General features: G+C 44.2%; 1 protein-coding gene across 2 annotated transcripts in view; it reads left to right on the forward strand.

Moving 5' to 3' along the window:
- Positions 1-16,209, forward strand: part of ptprk (protein tyrosine phosphatase receptor type K) — a 218,324-nt gene that overhangs the window by 111,419 nt on the left and 90,696 nt on the right. For both annotated transcript variants that reach the window (XM_036582465.1, XM_036582466.1), the window contains exon 8: positions 6,586-6,879. In XM_036582465.1, the coding sequence (XP_036438358.1) occupies positions 6,586-6,879 (294 nt within the window). The remainder of the gene's footprint in view (positions 1-6,585; positions 6,880-16,209) is intronic.

Below are 16,209 nucleotides of genomic sequence, written 5' to 3' on the forward strand. Positions count from 1 at the left end.
TGGTTAGTTTTATTTGCTTCAGTTTTAGTTTAGTTTTTATTCAGTTTCTGGTTTAGTCTTAGTGTTTTTAGTGTAGTAGTTTTAGTTTAGTTTTTATTTAGTTTCAGGTTTACTTTCAGTGTTTTAGTGTTATGATTGTTATGATGAACACTGTGACAGCAGGTATTTCATAAGAGTTAAGCAGAGTAAAATGCACAGCCAAACTTCTAAACTCAAAAAACTGAAACTAAAGTCAGTAATTCTGTTTTGAGTAAGTTTTGCAGTGGACATGTCGTTTAGTTTTAGTGAACTGTAATAACGCTGTTCTAAACTGACCGGAGACTACAGTGACCAACGGAAGTTCAATCAGCACTCGTACATCAAGTTCAACAAACCTGAGCTGAGCTGTGTAGCAGATTAAGTTGGATTAACAGGATCTTATTAATAACTGTGATGCGTTACTGTAGCTGTTTGTGGTTGAGCTGGTGATGCTGGTGCTGTAATGAGTGGAGATCAGCCTGACAGACCCCTGCTGAGGGGGTGGGGGGGGGTGGGAGCGAGAGAGAGAGAGATGAGTGAGCGAGCAGTATACACAGACTGATTGGTGGTGAACATACCTGTCTCAAACACACACACACACAGACACACACACACACACACACACACACACACACACAGACTGTCGAAGAGAGAGAGAGGGAAATTGTCAGAGGGGGCGAGCGAAAGAAGGCTGGAGAGATAGAAATTGTCAGCGAGAGAGAGAAGAGGAGAGAGCGAGACAAAGACTGATATTGTGTGTGTGAGAGAGAGAGAGAGAGAGAGAGAGAGAGAGAAAGAGATGGAGAAAAAGATGGACAGGCAGAAATTGTACGAGAGAGAGGAAAGAAAGAGAGGAAGAGTAGGAGAGAGAAAGAGGAGAGAGAGCAGAGTGAAAAGGAGAGAGGAAGAGAGAATGATCAGAAAGAGAATAAAGAGAGAGAGAGCTTGAGAGATAATCAAAGAGAGAGTGAGAGGTAAGAGAAAGAAAAGAGAGAGGAATAAATGAAACAAGAGAGAGAGTGAAAAAAGAAAGATGGGCAGGCAGAAATTGTATAAGAGAGAGAGGAAATAAAGAGAGAAAGAGTAGAAGGGAGAAAGAAATCAGAAAGGATAGAGAGAGAGCTTGTAATCAAAGAAAGAGTGAGAGAGGCCAGAGAGAAAGAAAAGAAAGAGGAGAGAGAGAGAGAGAGAGAGAAAGCTGGAGAGACAGACACTGTCAGAGGGAGGAGGAGGAGGAGGAGGAGGAGGAGATGTTTGTTGAAAGGTAGATTAAAACTCTCAGCCTGTCATCCTCAGAGAGAGAGAGAGAGAGAGAGAGAGAACTGAAAGAAAGATAAAACTGAATCAGACCGGTTGGAGTGCTGGGCTCCTAATGATGAACGGATGAAAAAGAGACGCAACGCAAACGAAACAGAGGAAAAAATAAACAACCACATCAAAACAAACAAACAAAAAAGCCGAAGTGTCAGCGCAGCTCTCTTCACCTTAAAGAGAGGAGGAATAAAAACACGCTTCCCTTCATCAACATCACCCCCCCACTGCTCTGATCACTCACTCACAGAGAGAGGGAGAGAGAGAGAGAGAGGGAGAAGGGAAGGGAGGGAATAAATAAAGAGAGAGATAGAGAAAAGGAGGAAAAAGGGAAAGGTAGAAAGAAAGAAGGTAGAAAAAAGAGGGCAAAAGAGAGGGAGAGAAAAAAAGAAGAAAGAAAAGGAAGGGAGAGAACAAAGGTGGAGAGGAAAACTGAAAAGAGGGAAACACCTGGGAGAAAGGGAGGGACCAAACGAGAGATTGACAGAAAGAGGAAAAAGGCAGAAAATGGAAGATATGGAGAAGAGGATGAGAGAGAAGAAAGGAGGAAAGAGAGATGGGAGTGAGGAACAAATGAGGGAGAGTAAATGAGAGAGAGAGAGAAGGGAAAGAGAGAGTGGGAAAGGAAAGATGACAGGGGGGGGGGAATGGGGAGAGAAAGAAGAAAGAAATAGGAAAAAGGAAAAAATGAGAGAGAGAGAAGGGAGGGAAGACGTGAAGAAAAAGAGGAAGAAACGTAAAGGGAGGAGAAGAGAAAGAAAAGAGTAAAGGAGAGTTGAGAGAAGGAGAAAAGTGAGAAAAAGAAAAAGATGAACGAAGGGAGAAAAAGAGATGGGGAGAGAAGAAAAATGACAAAGAGAGAGAGGGAGAGAAGGGAATGGGAGGAAAGAGAAAGAAGAAAAGGGAGGGGAAAGAGAAGGAGGAAAGAAAGAGAGAAAAGAGAAAAAGACAGGAAAGAAGAGAGAAAAGAGAAAAAGACAGGAAAGAAGAGAGAAAGAGAGATAGGGAGTGAGGACAAAATGAGAGAGAGAGAGAGAGAGAGAGAGTCTGTGTGTGATCACTGTGCTGTCGGTGCTGTGATGGACAACCTGCTGCACTGACCAATAACACCTGATGATGAGATACACACTCTCTCTCTCTCCCTCTCTCTCCCTCTCTCTCTCCTCTCTCTCTCTCTCTCTCTCTCTCTTTCTCTCTCTCATTCTCACTCTCATGCTCTCCCTCTCTCTCTCTCATTCTCTCTCCCTCTCTCTCACTCTCATTCTCAATGAAGCGCTATGTTGTCAGGACTGTGTTTAAAAGCCCCCTCTCCCTCCCTCCCTCTCTCTCTCTCTCTCTCTCTCTCTCTCCCTCCCCCCTCTCTCTCTCTCTCTCTCTCTCTCTCTCTCTCTGAGTGGTCTTTGTTTCCTGTGAGACGGTCGGGGACGTGGAGGCCTTTTCATTTCACGCTCGGCTCCTTTAGTATCACTCATTTGTTTTCCTCTTTTTAAATTACATGTGAAATGAGGTTCTATTTGTTGTGGCCAACAAAAGTCAGGAGGTTTTACATTTTCTCTGCATGTCATTATGAACGAACACACAAAGAGTGAACAGGCGGCCGGATGCATTAAAGTGACAGTTCACCAAAAACTCAGATTTTTATCCTCTTTCACCACAATACAGTCAGTCAGCATGTTTGATGCTACAGCAGTCTACAGCAGTTTAGCCCCACCATTCAGTCTACAGCAGTTTAGCCCCACCATTCAGTCTACAGCAGTTTAGCCCCACCATTCAGTCTACAGCAGTTTAGCCCCACCATTCAGTCTACAGCAGTTTAGCCCCACCATTCAGTCTACAGCAGTTTAGCCCCACCTTTCAGTCTACAGCAGTTTAGCCCCACCATTCAGTCTACAGCAGTTTAGCCCCACCCATTCAGTCTACAGCAGTTTAGCCCCACCATTCAGTCTACAGCAGTTTAGCTCCACCATTCAGCTACAGTAGTTTAGCCCCACCATTCAGTCTACAGCAGTTTAGCTCCACCATTCAGCTACAGCAGTTTAGCTCCACCATTCAGCTACAGCAGTTTAGCTCCACCATTCAGTCTACAGCAGTTTAGCTCCACCATTCAGCTACAGTAGTTTAGCCCCACCCATTCAGGCTATAGTAGTTTAGTACTACTACTACTACTACTACTAATAATAATAATAATAATAATAATGATAATAATAATAAATCTATGACCAGTACTATCATGACTTGTGATAAATTAGATGCCTCTGTGTTTTCACTCACACACAGTCAGCATATAAGAGTTTGTAGAAGTGTGTGCTGTAGTTATTCTGCAGTGTGTTTGGTTGTTGTTACTAAAGCAGCTTCAGTTCAATTCAGTGTGTGTGTGTGTGTGTGTGTGTGTGTGTGTGTGTGTGTGTGTGTGTGTATGTGTGTGTGAGAGGCAGCAGGCCAGACACTAAGCGTTCAAACAGGCTCGCCTGAGCTGGCTAATTAACTACAACAAATGGGGAACGCTGGAGCCATCTGGAGTGGCAAAGAGAAGGTGTGTGAGTGTGTGTGTGTGTGTGTGTGTGTGTGTGTGATCTCTCCGCTCAGCAGCGCCATGGGTGAAGAACATCTCGCAGAACATCTTACTACACCATAAAACCCAACACTGAGGAGTTTATGTACAAACTCAGAAACATCCCAAACACAGACACTCTGTGAGTTTATGCAGTGCATTGTTGAGGTGTTAAAGGGAAACTCCACCAATCGTGCAGAAATGTAGAAAAACTGGGTGTTTGAGATAACAGAGTGATCCAGAGTGGTTTGGTATGAAATGGTTCAGATGTCTTTACAGTGGTGGTGATAGGAACCAGGGGTCGCCATGACTACAACACAAATATAGACATTTTATTTACTATCCAGAACCACCAGTGAACCTACACGAGTCTTCTGAGTTTATATGGAATGTTGATGATGGAAAATAGTGGAAAATCTGAAATAGTAAGTTTTCTTTGGGGACTATTTTGCCTCACAGCACCTTGCATATTATGTATCCCTCCACCATGAATGGAGTTGAAGGCCAAAATCTTCTCAAAACTATCATAAAACAGTGTCTCAGTCATCAGTGAATTCATAACCATTTCATGTAGGAACTTTCTGTGAGGGAGCTTTTAGAGGTGGACGTCTGGTTCCTATCACCACCACTGTGAACAGTTCTGACTCTGTGAGTTTCTCTAGAACGGAGCGTTTCACACCAAACCACTCTGACTCTGTTTACATCTCAACCATTTAATCATGCAGGAATTTTTAGAAATGTTTTGGAATCAGTGGAATTTGCCTATTAAGTGATCTCTAATAATCTTGACTGTGGTTTCTGATACTGTTCTGTTTTTAGCTGAGTGCTAATGTTACTTAGTCCATGTTTATAGATAATAGTGTGTCACGCAGTGTAAGAATCCACGTAATCTAGACTGTTAGAGATACTGAACACCTCCACACACTTTGAGGTGAGTGCATGAGAATTAGACATACAGTTAACACCATGCCAATTACCAACATAAGCTTATGGCACTGTTCCACCGCTTGGGACAGGTCAGCTCGACTCAACTCCGCTCGACTCTACTCGCTTTTGGTTCAGCTACTTCATTTTCCGCTGTAGATATAGTGCCCCCTAATGTAGCTGGTAGTCATAGCAACACCACATGAAGCTGCCGTGACGTGGAGGCTGATGGCAGCGAGACAAGAGAGAGTTTGGGAAACAAAGTTCAGATGACGAGATGATTCTGGTGCTCAAGAGGCTGCGCTAACCTGGTTAGTGTATGTGTTTAGGGTGACGGTGACGATTCTCTTCAACCAATCAGCAGTCTGCAGTTTTTCCGTATCACTTTTTGGTGAAACCAAAAATAGTACCAGGTGCCGGATTCACAAAGAATTTCTTAAGAAAAAACTTCCGAAGGTTCTTAAGACAAACATTAAGAAGTTCATAAGGATGTTCTTAAATGCAGTTTATTAAAAAACTTTCACATTTTATTTTTTTCCCCAGATAAAGCAAATGGAGGCATTTTTGCAGTGTAAACACCATGAAGACCTACAGGGGTTAATAAAGGCAGCCACAAACTGCTCGTTTCTCGTTTCGCACCAACATTTATGTCGAATAGAAAAGCCCTCAAAATCCGGCTGCCAGGCAGCTCCCTGTCCTCCAAAATCCTCGATTCGGAGACGAATCCCTGCCACTGCATAACAGAGCGAAAGAAAAAAACATCCAGTGGCCTCTGTTTGTCAGGAGAATTTCAATCAAGATGGATGTGTTAAAGTATGCAGTGTCTGCACTGTGTGTGTGTGTGTGTGTGTTTGTGTGTGTGTATGTGTGTGTGTTTGTGTGTGTGTATGTGTGTGTGTTTGTGTGTGTGTGCGCCAAACGCAATCTCGCTTTAGACCCAGACACACACTGATAGACTCGAGAACCATCTGGATGGTCTGCTGTCCTGTAATGATTTGGCATCAGCCATGAATTTGTGACAGATAGAGTGTGTGTCCGTCTAAGAGTGTGTGTGTGTGTGTGTGTGTGTGTGTGTGTGTGAGTGTGTGTGTGTGTGTGTGTGTGTGTCATCCTGTGTATTTTGAGTTTATTGTGATGGAACTGTTTGTTGGTGTTTGTTTAACTTGGAACAGTTACTCACTTTAACTTTATTGCAGCTCTTCATTAGAGCTGCAACATGTTCTGCTGATCAACTTTTACTGGCCGCTTTATTAGAAACACCGACCTTGTGCTTCCACTCACTGGCCAATTTATTAGAAACACCTACCTAGTGCTTCTACTCACTGGCCACTTTATTAGAAACACCCACCTTGTGCTTCCACTCACTGGCCACTTTATTAGAAACACCTACCTAGTGCTTTCACTCACTGGCCACTTTATTAGAAACACCTACCTAGTGCTTTCACTCACTGGCCACTTTATTAGAAACACTTAGCTTGTACTTCCACTCACTGGCCACTTTATTAGAAACACCTACCTTGTACTTCCCTTAACGGGCCACTTTATTAGAAACACCTATCTTGTACTTCCCTTAACGGGCCACTTTATTAGAAACACCTACCTTGTACTTCCCTTAATGGGCCACTTTATTAGAAACACACACCTTGTGCTTCCACTCACTGGCCCATTTATTAGAAACACCTTCCTTCAGATGGATGATTAATGTAGAATGATCCTCAGAACTCTTATCTTTCCCAGTGTAAAGATCTTTATCCTTAAGCATAGCATTTGTCTTTCCTCAGAACCCCCGAGGCCTATCGCTCCACCTCAGCTGCTGGGCGTGGGGCCGACGTATCTTCTCATCCAGCTCAATGCCAACTCTATCTTCGGCGATGGCCCCATCATCCTGAAGGAGGTGGAGTACCGCATGACCTCCGGAACATGGACTGAGATCCACGCCGTCAACTCGCCAAACTACAAGCTTTGGCACCTGGACCCAGATACTGAGTATGAGATCCGGGTGCTGTTGACCCGGCCGGGCGAGGGGGGCACTGGGCAACCTGGACCAGCTCTTATTACACGGACGAAATGCGCAGGTAGGTTTCTCGATGTTATGAGTAGGGCCAAAAACATACATCACGCAAGAATGCACATGCGCAGGCATCGTTTTATTTATTGCGCTCTCAAATGTGTCACAACACAGTGTTGCAGCAGAGGGCGCTATAGCAACAGCCAAGCCTGGCCAAACTATCTCATACCACCAGCGTGCTTTCATCCAGTTAGATGTCAGGGCAGACCAGCGGTTTGACAAGCTTGTATAAACATATGAATCATCATCGCATCTTTATTTTAATAAAACAAATAATGTTCATATGATCCACACAGTCACTCTGACAGACTGTCATACACTACAGGAAGCGTAGGGGGCGATATGGCTTCTACTGTTTCATTTAAAAAGCCTCTATAATGTTCATATGATCCACACAGTCATTCTGACAGACTGTAATACACTACAGGAAGTGTAGGGGGCGATATGGCTTCTACTGTTTCATTTAAAAAGCTCTATAATGTTCATATGATCCACACAGTCACTCTGACAGACTGTCATACACTACAGGAAGCGTAGGGGGCGATATGGCTTCTACTGTTTCATTTAAAAAGCCTCTATAATGTTCATATGATCCACACAGTCACTCTGACAGACTGTAATACACTACAGGAAGTGTAGGGGGCGATATGGCTTCTACTGTTTCATTTAAAAAGCCTCTATAATGTTCATATGATCCACACAGTCACTCTGACAGACTGTAATACACTACAGGAAGCGTAGGGGGCGATATGGCTTCTACTGTTTCATTTAAAAAGCTCTATAATGTTCATATGATCCACACAGTCACTCTGACAGACTGTAATACACTACAGGTTCAGGTTTGAGTCTGAGAGGGTTAAGAGCTGCTGTGATTACCTATTTGCTGCTTTTGTTTTGTTTCTTTTTCGTTGTTTTTGCTGCGATTCCTCCGAGCGTGTGGCGGTTTATTTGCATATAAATAATTGCCGGGGGTCCTGAGGGGGGCTCTCAGAGGGGCGTAATTGGAAAAAGTGAGAGTGAATAATGGCTGTGCCGCTGATACCCGGACAGCGTGAGTCCGGACACCGCGGTCCTCCATCGCTCTGGGTTGCCATGGCGTCTGCGCTGCCGTGGCGCTGGGAGGGCGAGGATAGATTCACCATTCGCATGTGGAGACACGGACGGAGAGATTGAGTTTGAGAGGAGAGAGACGAGAAGGGAGTGATGAAGGCTGAGAGAAAGAGAGAGAGAGATGAAAACAGAGGGGAGATAGTGATGAAGGTTGAGGAGAGAGAGGGAGAGACAAATATGAAGATGGGAGAGAGGGAGAAAGATAATGAAGGAGGGAGTGCGAGAAAGATGAAGAATGAGGAGAGCAAGAGAGAGAGAAATGAAAAATGTACTTTTCTCTTCTCTCTATACCTCTCTCTTCTTTCTCTCTCCTTCACCCTTTGCCTCTCTCTCTCTCTCTCTCTCTCTCTCTCTCTCCCTTCTCTCTCTCCCCATCCTGTTCCTCTCCTCTCTCTCTCTCTCTCTCTCTCTCTCTCTCCCCCTTCTCTCTCTCCCTTCTCTCTCTCCCAATCCTGTTCCTCTCCTCTCTCTCTGTCTCTCTCTTCCTTTTCTCTCTCTCCTTTCCTCGTCCTTCCTTTTCTCTCTCTTTCTGTCTCTCTTTCACTCCTTTCTCTCTCTACCACCCTTCTCTATCCCCTCTCTCTCTCTCTCTCTCTCTCTCTCTCTCTCTCTCTCTCTCTCTCTCTCTCTCTCTCTCTCTCTTACTTTCTCTCTCTCTGTAGATGGGAATTTATGCATTTTGGGGGTCTTTGGGGTCTTGGGGGCTTTTCCTGTTTCAGGTGGAGAAACTCTTTCATCTCTGCATCCAATAACTTGCTTATCTCCCCTCACACACGTGCAGGACCACCGCATTTACTCATTTACACTCAAACCAGCCCACCACTCACATGCTCACACACTCACACACTCGCCATTAACACACACACACACACACACACACACACACACACACACACACACCTCGTCTGCGGAGCCAGCTCTGCTTTTATTTTGTCTGAGGAGGTTGGACGATAATAAAAATGTAGACCACCGATAATCGCCTGCAGCTTTATCATAATAAACAATATTATCTTTATCCATATTAAAGCTCCACATGTGAGTGTTACAGTCTTTAACCTACAGCTCACATGTTTTAGCCTGTGTAATATCAGGACTGACCCAAATAGCGTTTTATAGGCTTCGAACACTGATGCTGATGTTTCCAAACGACTTCTCAGTGCGTCTCTGAAACTGCCCATGTCCTCAGTGTGTCTCGTATTCTTGTCCACTTATGACATTTGTGTGGGTTTCTGTACGAAAATAGTCATGATTCATGTTTACATGACTGTTTTCTAGCCTCTCTTTATCTTTAAACAGGCTGTCTTTAAGACTGATGTATGTAAATGAGGTCTGTTCTGATTGGCAGTGCCTCGTTCAAAAAGCAGTCCTATCTGGTGGCTAGTTGTGGTAGATGATAGGTACTTGGTGGTTTGTTTTGGGGTAGTTAGTGATTAGTTGAGGTAGCTGGTGGTTTGTGAGGGTAGTTGGTGGGAAGGGCTTGTGTACTTGGGGGTAGTTGGGGTATAGTTGTGGTTTATTATTTTGGTTGTTCAGTGTGCTGGGAAGGTTGGTGGGTAGTTTGGGTGTGTTTGAGGGATTGTTGGGGTAGTTGGTGGGAAGTTGTGGTGTAGTTGGGGTGTATTTGGGTGGATTGCTGAGGTTGTTGGGGTAGTTGATGGGCATTTGGGATGTGTTTGGGGGTTGTTGGGGTAGTTGTGGTGTGTTTGGGGAGTTGTTGGGATAGTTGGTGGATAGTTGGGGTGTATTTGGGAGGTTGTTGGGGTAGTTGGTAAGTAGTTGATGGGTAGATGGTGGGTAGTTGGGAGGGAAGTGGTTGTGTACTTGGGGGTAGTTGGGGTGTTGTGGGTGGTTGGTGGGTAGGTGAGGTGTATTTGGGGGGATTGCTGGCGTAGTTGTTGGGTAGTTTGGTTGTATGTGGGGGATTGCTGGGGTAGTTGGTACTCAAAGGGTAGAAAATAACATAGAATCACTTTATAATTTCTTTACAAAGTGATTCTGTGTTACTTTCCACGCTTTGAGTCAGAGAAAAGAAGCTAAACTGAGGCGGTGAGCTGATGTGAACAGCCAGCTGCCTTACTAACTTTAGCTTTAAGCTTCTTCATCTGAATCCTTTCTGCCGTTTGACTAATCTGTTCTCTCCACTGTAATGATGAGTTAAAGGCAGTCACAGTGAAACAGCTGCAATAAGTAGTTTGGCTTCCTGTTAGTAACGTTAGCTATCAGGATACCTTCTGCATTTACCAGCTAACGAAAAGAGCAGCCGCGAAAAACAACCCCAGAGCAGTTGTAGTGTTTCCTAGTCTTCAGAATTAGACTGCAGTCTACTTTAAAAATCAGTTTCACTTCAGTATTTTAGCTGTTTTTGCCATGTAAATTTTAACGCTCAGTGTCACGTTTACTTGAGCACCTTTAGCCACTTTTATCATGTAAACTATAGCATTCAATGTCATGTTCACTTTAGCATTGCTAGCATCACCTTTAGCATGTAGCCTTCAGTGTCACTTTTAGCTTTTATCCCTTGACATTAAAATAGTTTTTAGCCTTTCGGCCTTTAGCGCTCTTTCCAGCGTCAGTTTGAGCTTCAGTTGTAGCCGTTAGCGTCATGTCGCTGCAGTGTTATGTCGCATCATGTCAGCACTCGTCTGAGTGTTGTATCCCCATGTGTGCGTTAGCCTGAGGCAAGGATATCACACCACAGCTCTCTCTCTCTCTCTCTCTCTCTCTCTCTCTCTCTCTCTCTGTCCATCTTCCTTTCCTTCTCTCTCTCCCTCTCTCTGTCTCTGTCAATCTCTCTCCCTCTCTTTCTCTCTCCAACACACCTGAGACCCATTGCCACGGGTCATTCTTTGACAGCAAAGAAAAGAAAATAGTCTCTCTTTCTCTCTCTCTCTCTCTCTCTCTCTCTCCCTCTTTCGTCCCTCGCTCGCTCCTGCCATTTGGACAGCCGTCTAGAGAGCATTAGCGAGGCGCGAGAACCTGAAACGCCGCCGCGTGAAAGAAACCAGCACGTCCATCTCCAGTCATTTGAATAAGTTGAATAAAATGTAATTACGGCCCAAATAGTCACTTAAGCTCCGAGGCCTCGAGTTAAATTCCTCTGTGTGCGCCTGAGAGAGAGAATGAGGGAGATAACAGGCTGGAAAACGCAGAGGACGGAGCTGAAGTCTGCTCGAAATGCTGTTTCTGAATTTTTAGCAAAGAAAGTAAACTTTGTCTTTGTTGTCGGGGCGGTCGTTCGTGCCCAGAGGCTCGCTGTGTGATAACACTGATCTTATAAGGGGGATGAGTGAGTCTGGGTGATGAAACGATAACGATAATCATCAAAATGTAACATTTTTATACCGATAATGCACATTTAATATACTCTGTGTCTGACAGTTTGTAGTGTTTCTTCAAGTGAACTGCCCTCCCTTTACTGCAGTAACAGCCACTACTCTTCTGGGAAGGCTTTACACTAGATATTGAACATTGCTGTGAGGATTTGATTGAGCATTAGTGAGGTCAGGTACTGATGTTGGATGGTCAGGTACTGGATAGAGCTCCATCACTCAGTTCCACAGCTCCACAGCCCAATGCTGGGGGGCTTTATACCCCTCTAGTCCACGCTTGGCATTGTGCATGGTGACTTTACGTAGCTGGTGGTTATTGGTCTTTAAGTAACGGGTGGTCTGGGTAGTTGGTGGGTAATTGAGGGGGTAGTTGGTAGGTTGGGGTAAAGTTGGTAGGTAGCTGGTGTGGTCAGGGGTAGTTAGTGGGTAGTTGGGGTGCAGTTGCTGGGTAGTTGTGGTGTAGTTGGGTTGTAGTTGGTGGGTAGTTGGGGTGTAGTTGATGGGTATTTGGGGTGCAGCTGGTCGGTGGTCGGGGTAGTTGGTGGATAGTTGGAGTGTAGTTGGGTTTTAGTCAGTGGATAGTTGGTGTGTAGTTGGGTTTTAGTCAGTGGATAGTTGGTGAGTAGATAGGGTGTAGTTGATAGGTGGTCGGGGTAACGTTGATAGGTAGCTGGTAGGTGGTTGGGGTAGTTGGTGGGTAGTTGGGTTGTAGTTGAGGGTAGCTGTTGAGTAGTTGGGGTGTAGTTGGGGAATACTTGGGGGTTGTTAGGGGTAGTTGAGGGGTAGTTAGGGTGCAGTCAGGGAGTAGTTTGTGCATAGTTGGGATGTACTTTGGGGTAGTGGTGGTAGTTGGTGGGTTTGTTAGGGTAGTTGAGGGGGTAGTTGGTGGGTATTTGAGGTGCACTTGGGGTATATGGTTGGGGTGCAGTTGGGGGTATTTGGGGAGTAGTTTGTAGTAGTTGGGGTGTAATTTAGGGTAGTTGTGGCAGTCGGTGGGTAGTTGGGCTACAGTTGGGGTATTTGGTTGGGGTGCAGTTGGGGAGTATTTGGTGGGTAGTTGGAGTGTATTTTTGGGTAGTTGTGGTAATTGGGGGATGTTGGGGTAGTTGAGGGGGTAGTTGGGGTGCAGATGGGATATTTGGTTGAGGTGCAGTTTGGGTATTTGGTTGGGGTGCAGTTGGAGGTATTTGGGGAGTAGTTTGTAGGCAATTGGGGTGTAATTTGGGGTCATTGTTGGAGAGTTGAGGGGTAGTTGGTGGGCAGTAGGCAGTAGTTGGGGAGCAGTTTGGTTGTAGTTGTGAAGGAGAGTGCAGTTCAGTGCTGATGGAGAACTGCGTGTCCTCTCTGTGCTGATTTAGCAGGAAACTCATCTCCGACACACACTCACACGTTTATCAGGCCGATTTTCAATTAACCCGCCCTTCGCTTCGTTAATGAACCCCAGCCTGCCAGTTTGGAGCCAAAGGTCACTCCACCCCCGGGCAGCGCTTTCAGTCACGCTCAGAAAAATTCCACCGTTTTTCTGCTTAGGTAGCGAGACGTTTGATTGGACGGACACGATCGCTAATTATAATTGTCTGTCAAGGTGAAAAGCCTTCTGGGTAAGAAAGCATGCGCTGCTTGATAAACATTCAAGAAAATGAGCATCTCTAGAGAGGCAGAGCTGCAGAGAGGGTGAAGACGGACACACGCTCAAACGCAGAGCACTGAGTTTCAGGCGATAGCAGTGTGTGTTATTGATTTGGATCAGGCCTGCGGTCAGAAACACGATTAAGGAAGCTCCCTCTATCTCCTAATGATGATTGGAAACTCTCGCGCTATCTTCTTCAGCTTAACTCGACTGAGGGTCCAAAACGTTTTCAATCTGCAGCTTCCTTCCCTCCGGCTCTGAAGGACAGTCGAGATGGAACATGGCAGAGTCCAGAACTAGGCCTTATTCGCTGTGCTGTTTGGAATTCATCACTTCATCTTAGCTCCTTCACTGTTTACTAGCACTGCAGCTGTCGGGTATTTAAATTTTCAGATACTCTGTTTAATATCATCTCTAATGTTTGAATTTTTCTAACAAGCTCAAGAAATGTTTCACTTTAATCACTCAATGAAAAAACTGAAGTGTAATTAAATGAATTAAGGTGAAGTGAAATGGAGTGAAGTAAAATGGAGTGAATTAAGGTGAAGTGAATTAATGTGAAGTGAAATGGAGTGAATTAAGGTGAAGTGAATTAAGGTGAAGTGAAATGGAGTGAATTGAGTTGAAGTGAATTGAGTTGAAGTGAATTAAGGTGAAGTGAAATGGAGTGAATTAAGGTGAAGTGAATTAAGGTGAAGTGAAATGGAGTGAATTAAGGTGAAGTGAAATGGAGTGAATTAAGGTGAAGTGAATTAAGGTGAAGTGAATTGGAGTGAATTAAGGTGAAGTGAATTAAGGTGAAGTGAAATGGAGTGAATTAAGGTGAAGTGAAATGGAGTGAAGTAAAATGGAGTGAATTAAGGTGAAGTGAATTAAGGTGAAGTGAATTGGAGTGAACTAAGGTGAAGTGAATTAATGTGAAGTGAAATGGAGTGAACTAAGGTGAAGTGAATTAACGTGAAGTGAAGTGGAGTGAATTGAAGTGAAGTGAATTGGAGTGAATTGAGGTGAAGTGAATTGGAGTGAATTGAGGTGAAGTGAATTGGAGTGAATTAAGGTGAAGTGAATTGAGGTGAAGTGAATTGGAGTGAACTAAGGTGAAGTGAATTGGAGTGAATTGAGGTGAAGTGAATTGGACTGAATTAAGGTGAAGTGAATTGGAGTTAATTAAGGTGGAGTGAACTGGAGTGAACTAAGGTGAAGTGAATTGGAGTGAATTGAGGTGAAGTGAATTGAAGTGAATTGAGGTGAAGTGAATTGGAGTGAATTGAGGTGAAGTGAACTGGAGTGAATTAAGGTGGAGTGAATTGGAGTTAATTAAGGTGGAGTGAACTAAGGTGAAGTGAATTGGAGTGAACTAAGGTGAAGTGAATTGGAGTGAACTAAGGTGAAGTGAATTGGAGTTAATTAAGGTGGAGTGAACTGGAGTGAACTAAGGTGAAGTGAATTGGAGTGAACTAAGGTGAAGTGAATTGGAGTGAACTAAGGTGAAGTGAATTGGAGTTAATTAAGGTGAAGTGAACTGGAGTGAACTAAGGTGAAGTGAACTGGAGTGAACTAAGGTGAAGTGAAATGGAGTGAACTAAGGTGAAGTGAATTGGAGTGAACTAAGGTGAAGTGAATTGGAGTTAATTAAGGTGGAGTGAACTGGAGTGAATTAAGGTGGAGTGAACTGGAGTTAATTAAGGTGGAGTGAACTGGAGTGAATTAAGGTGGAGTGAACTGGAGTTAATTAAGGTGGAGTGAACTGGAGTGAATTAAGGTGGAGTGAATTGGAGTTAATTAAGGTGGAGTGAACTGGAGTGAATTAAGGTGGAGTGAATTAAGTTGGAGTGAATTGAGGTGAAGTGAATTGGAGTGAACTGAGGTGAAGTGAATTGGAGTTAATTAAGGTGGAGTGAACTGGAGTGAACTAAGGTGAAGTGAATTGGAGTGAACTAAGGTGAAGTGAATTGGAGTGAACTAAGGTGAAGTGAATTGGAGTTAATTAAGGTGAAGTGAACTGGAGTGAACTAAGGTGAAGTGAATTGGAGTGAACTAAGGTGAAGTGAATTGGAGTGAACTAAGGTGAAGTGAATTGGAGTGAACTAAGGTGAAGTGAATTGGAGTTAATTAAGATGGAGTGAACTGGAGTGAATTAAGGTGGAGTGAACTGGAGTTAATTAAGGTGGAGTGAACTGGAGTGAATTAAGGTGAAGTGAATTGGAGTGAAGCATCATTAGCTCCTCAGTCTGTTTTCAGGCGGACCCATACAGTAACGCTCCTGACGATCCTGTTTAGATTTGACCGTGATGTGTTTCTTGTTGGTGTGTTTGTAGTGCAGTAATTAGTTAGCTGATTTGGTTAGCAGGTTAGTTAGCTGCAGGTGAAAGTGTTTGATTCAGGAGGAAGGAGATGTTGTGTGGAGTTTCCCCGTTGTCCATGCCGAATGTTTGGGACGTGTTCTGCTGCTCCTCTGAGAAGTTAAAGGTGTTGTCCGGCGTTCAGAGGGTGAAGGTCACTCCTGCTGTCCTGCGGGATTCTGCCGCTTCACCTCTCAATAAACCCCACTGCTGTATTTCTCCCGTTTCCAGTCGTGCTGTTTGCGAAAGTCCTCGCTGCTCATTTGTTCCTCACACGCTCGTTTGTGCGGTCGGTTATTAATTGTGCGGCGTTTTGTTGGCGCTCGTGCAGGAATGTAGAGCAGATTGGCTCCGCGGTGATGAATGCGGCCGATTATGCGAGAAGAGGAATTTCTCCACTTTCACTCTGCAGCAGCAGAATTAGCAGCGAATAAAGCGCGGCGGTGAAGATGGATGGAGCGGCGCGTTTTAATGCGCCTGCGTTTAGGAGCCGCTGAACTCCGGCGCTGAGGAGGGTTATGAGTCTGTGCGCTCCTCTCCGCCTCAGCGCTGTAGAGGAGAGCAGTGGAGGCAGGTGAGCTCTGTGGAAAACTCAGCTCAGAGGATCTTTATTACAACTTATCAATCTTACAAAATACTCATATAAATACTCAAACAGAGTAATATCAGCCGAAAACAAGACGTCTCCGCTCTACAGAACAAACGAGGAGTAAAATATGGATATTTACATCTCTATAGATTCTGTACATGTACAGTGTTTCTGTGTTTACTCTGCAGTCTTACTGTAATTTATACCATGTAAACTACTCAGCTAGTTTCTTAGATGAACTGTTAATTAGTTAGTTTTCACCTTTTTTAGTTTGTTGGTTTGTTATGTTATTTTTCTAGTTTTTTGGCCACTTATTTAATTTGTTTTAATTAGTAAG

The sequence above is a fragment of the Colossoma macropomum genome, unplaced genomic scaffold, assembly GCF_904425465.1.
Source record: "Colossoma macropomum unplaced genomic scaffold, Colossoma_macropomum, whole genome shotgun sequence".
NCBI lineage: Eukaryota > Metazoa > Chordata > Actinopteri > Characiformes > Serrasalmidae > Colossoma > Colossoma macropomum.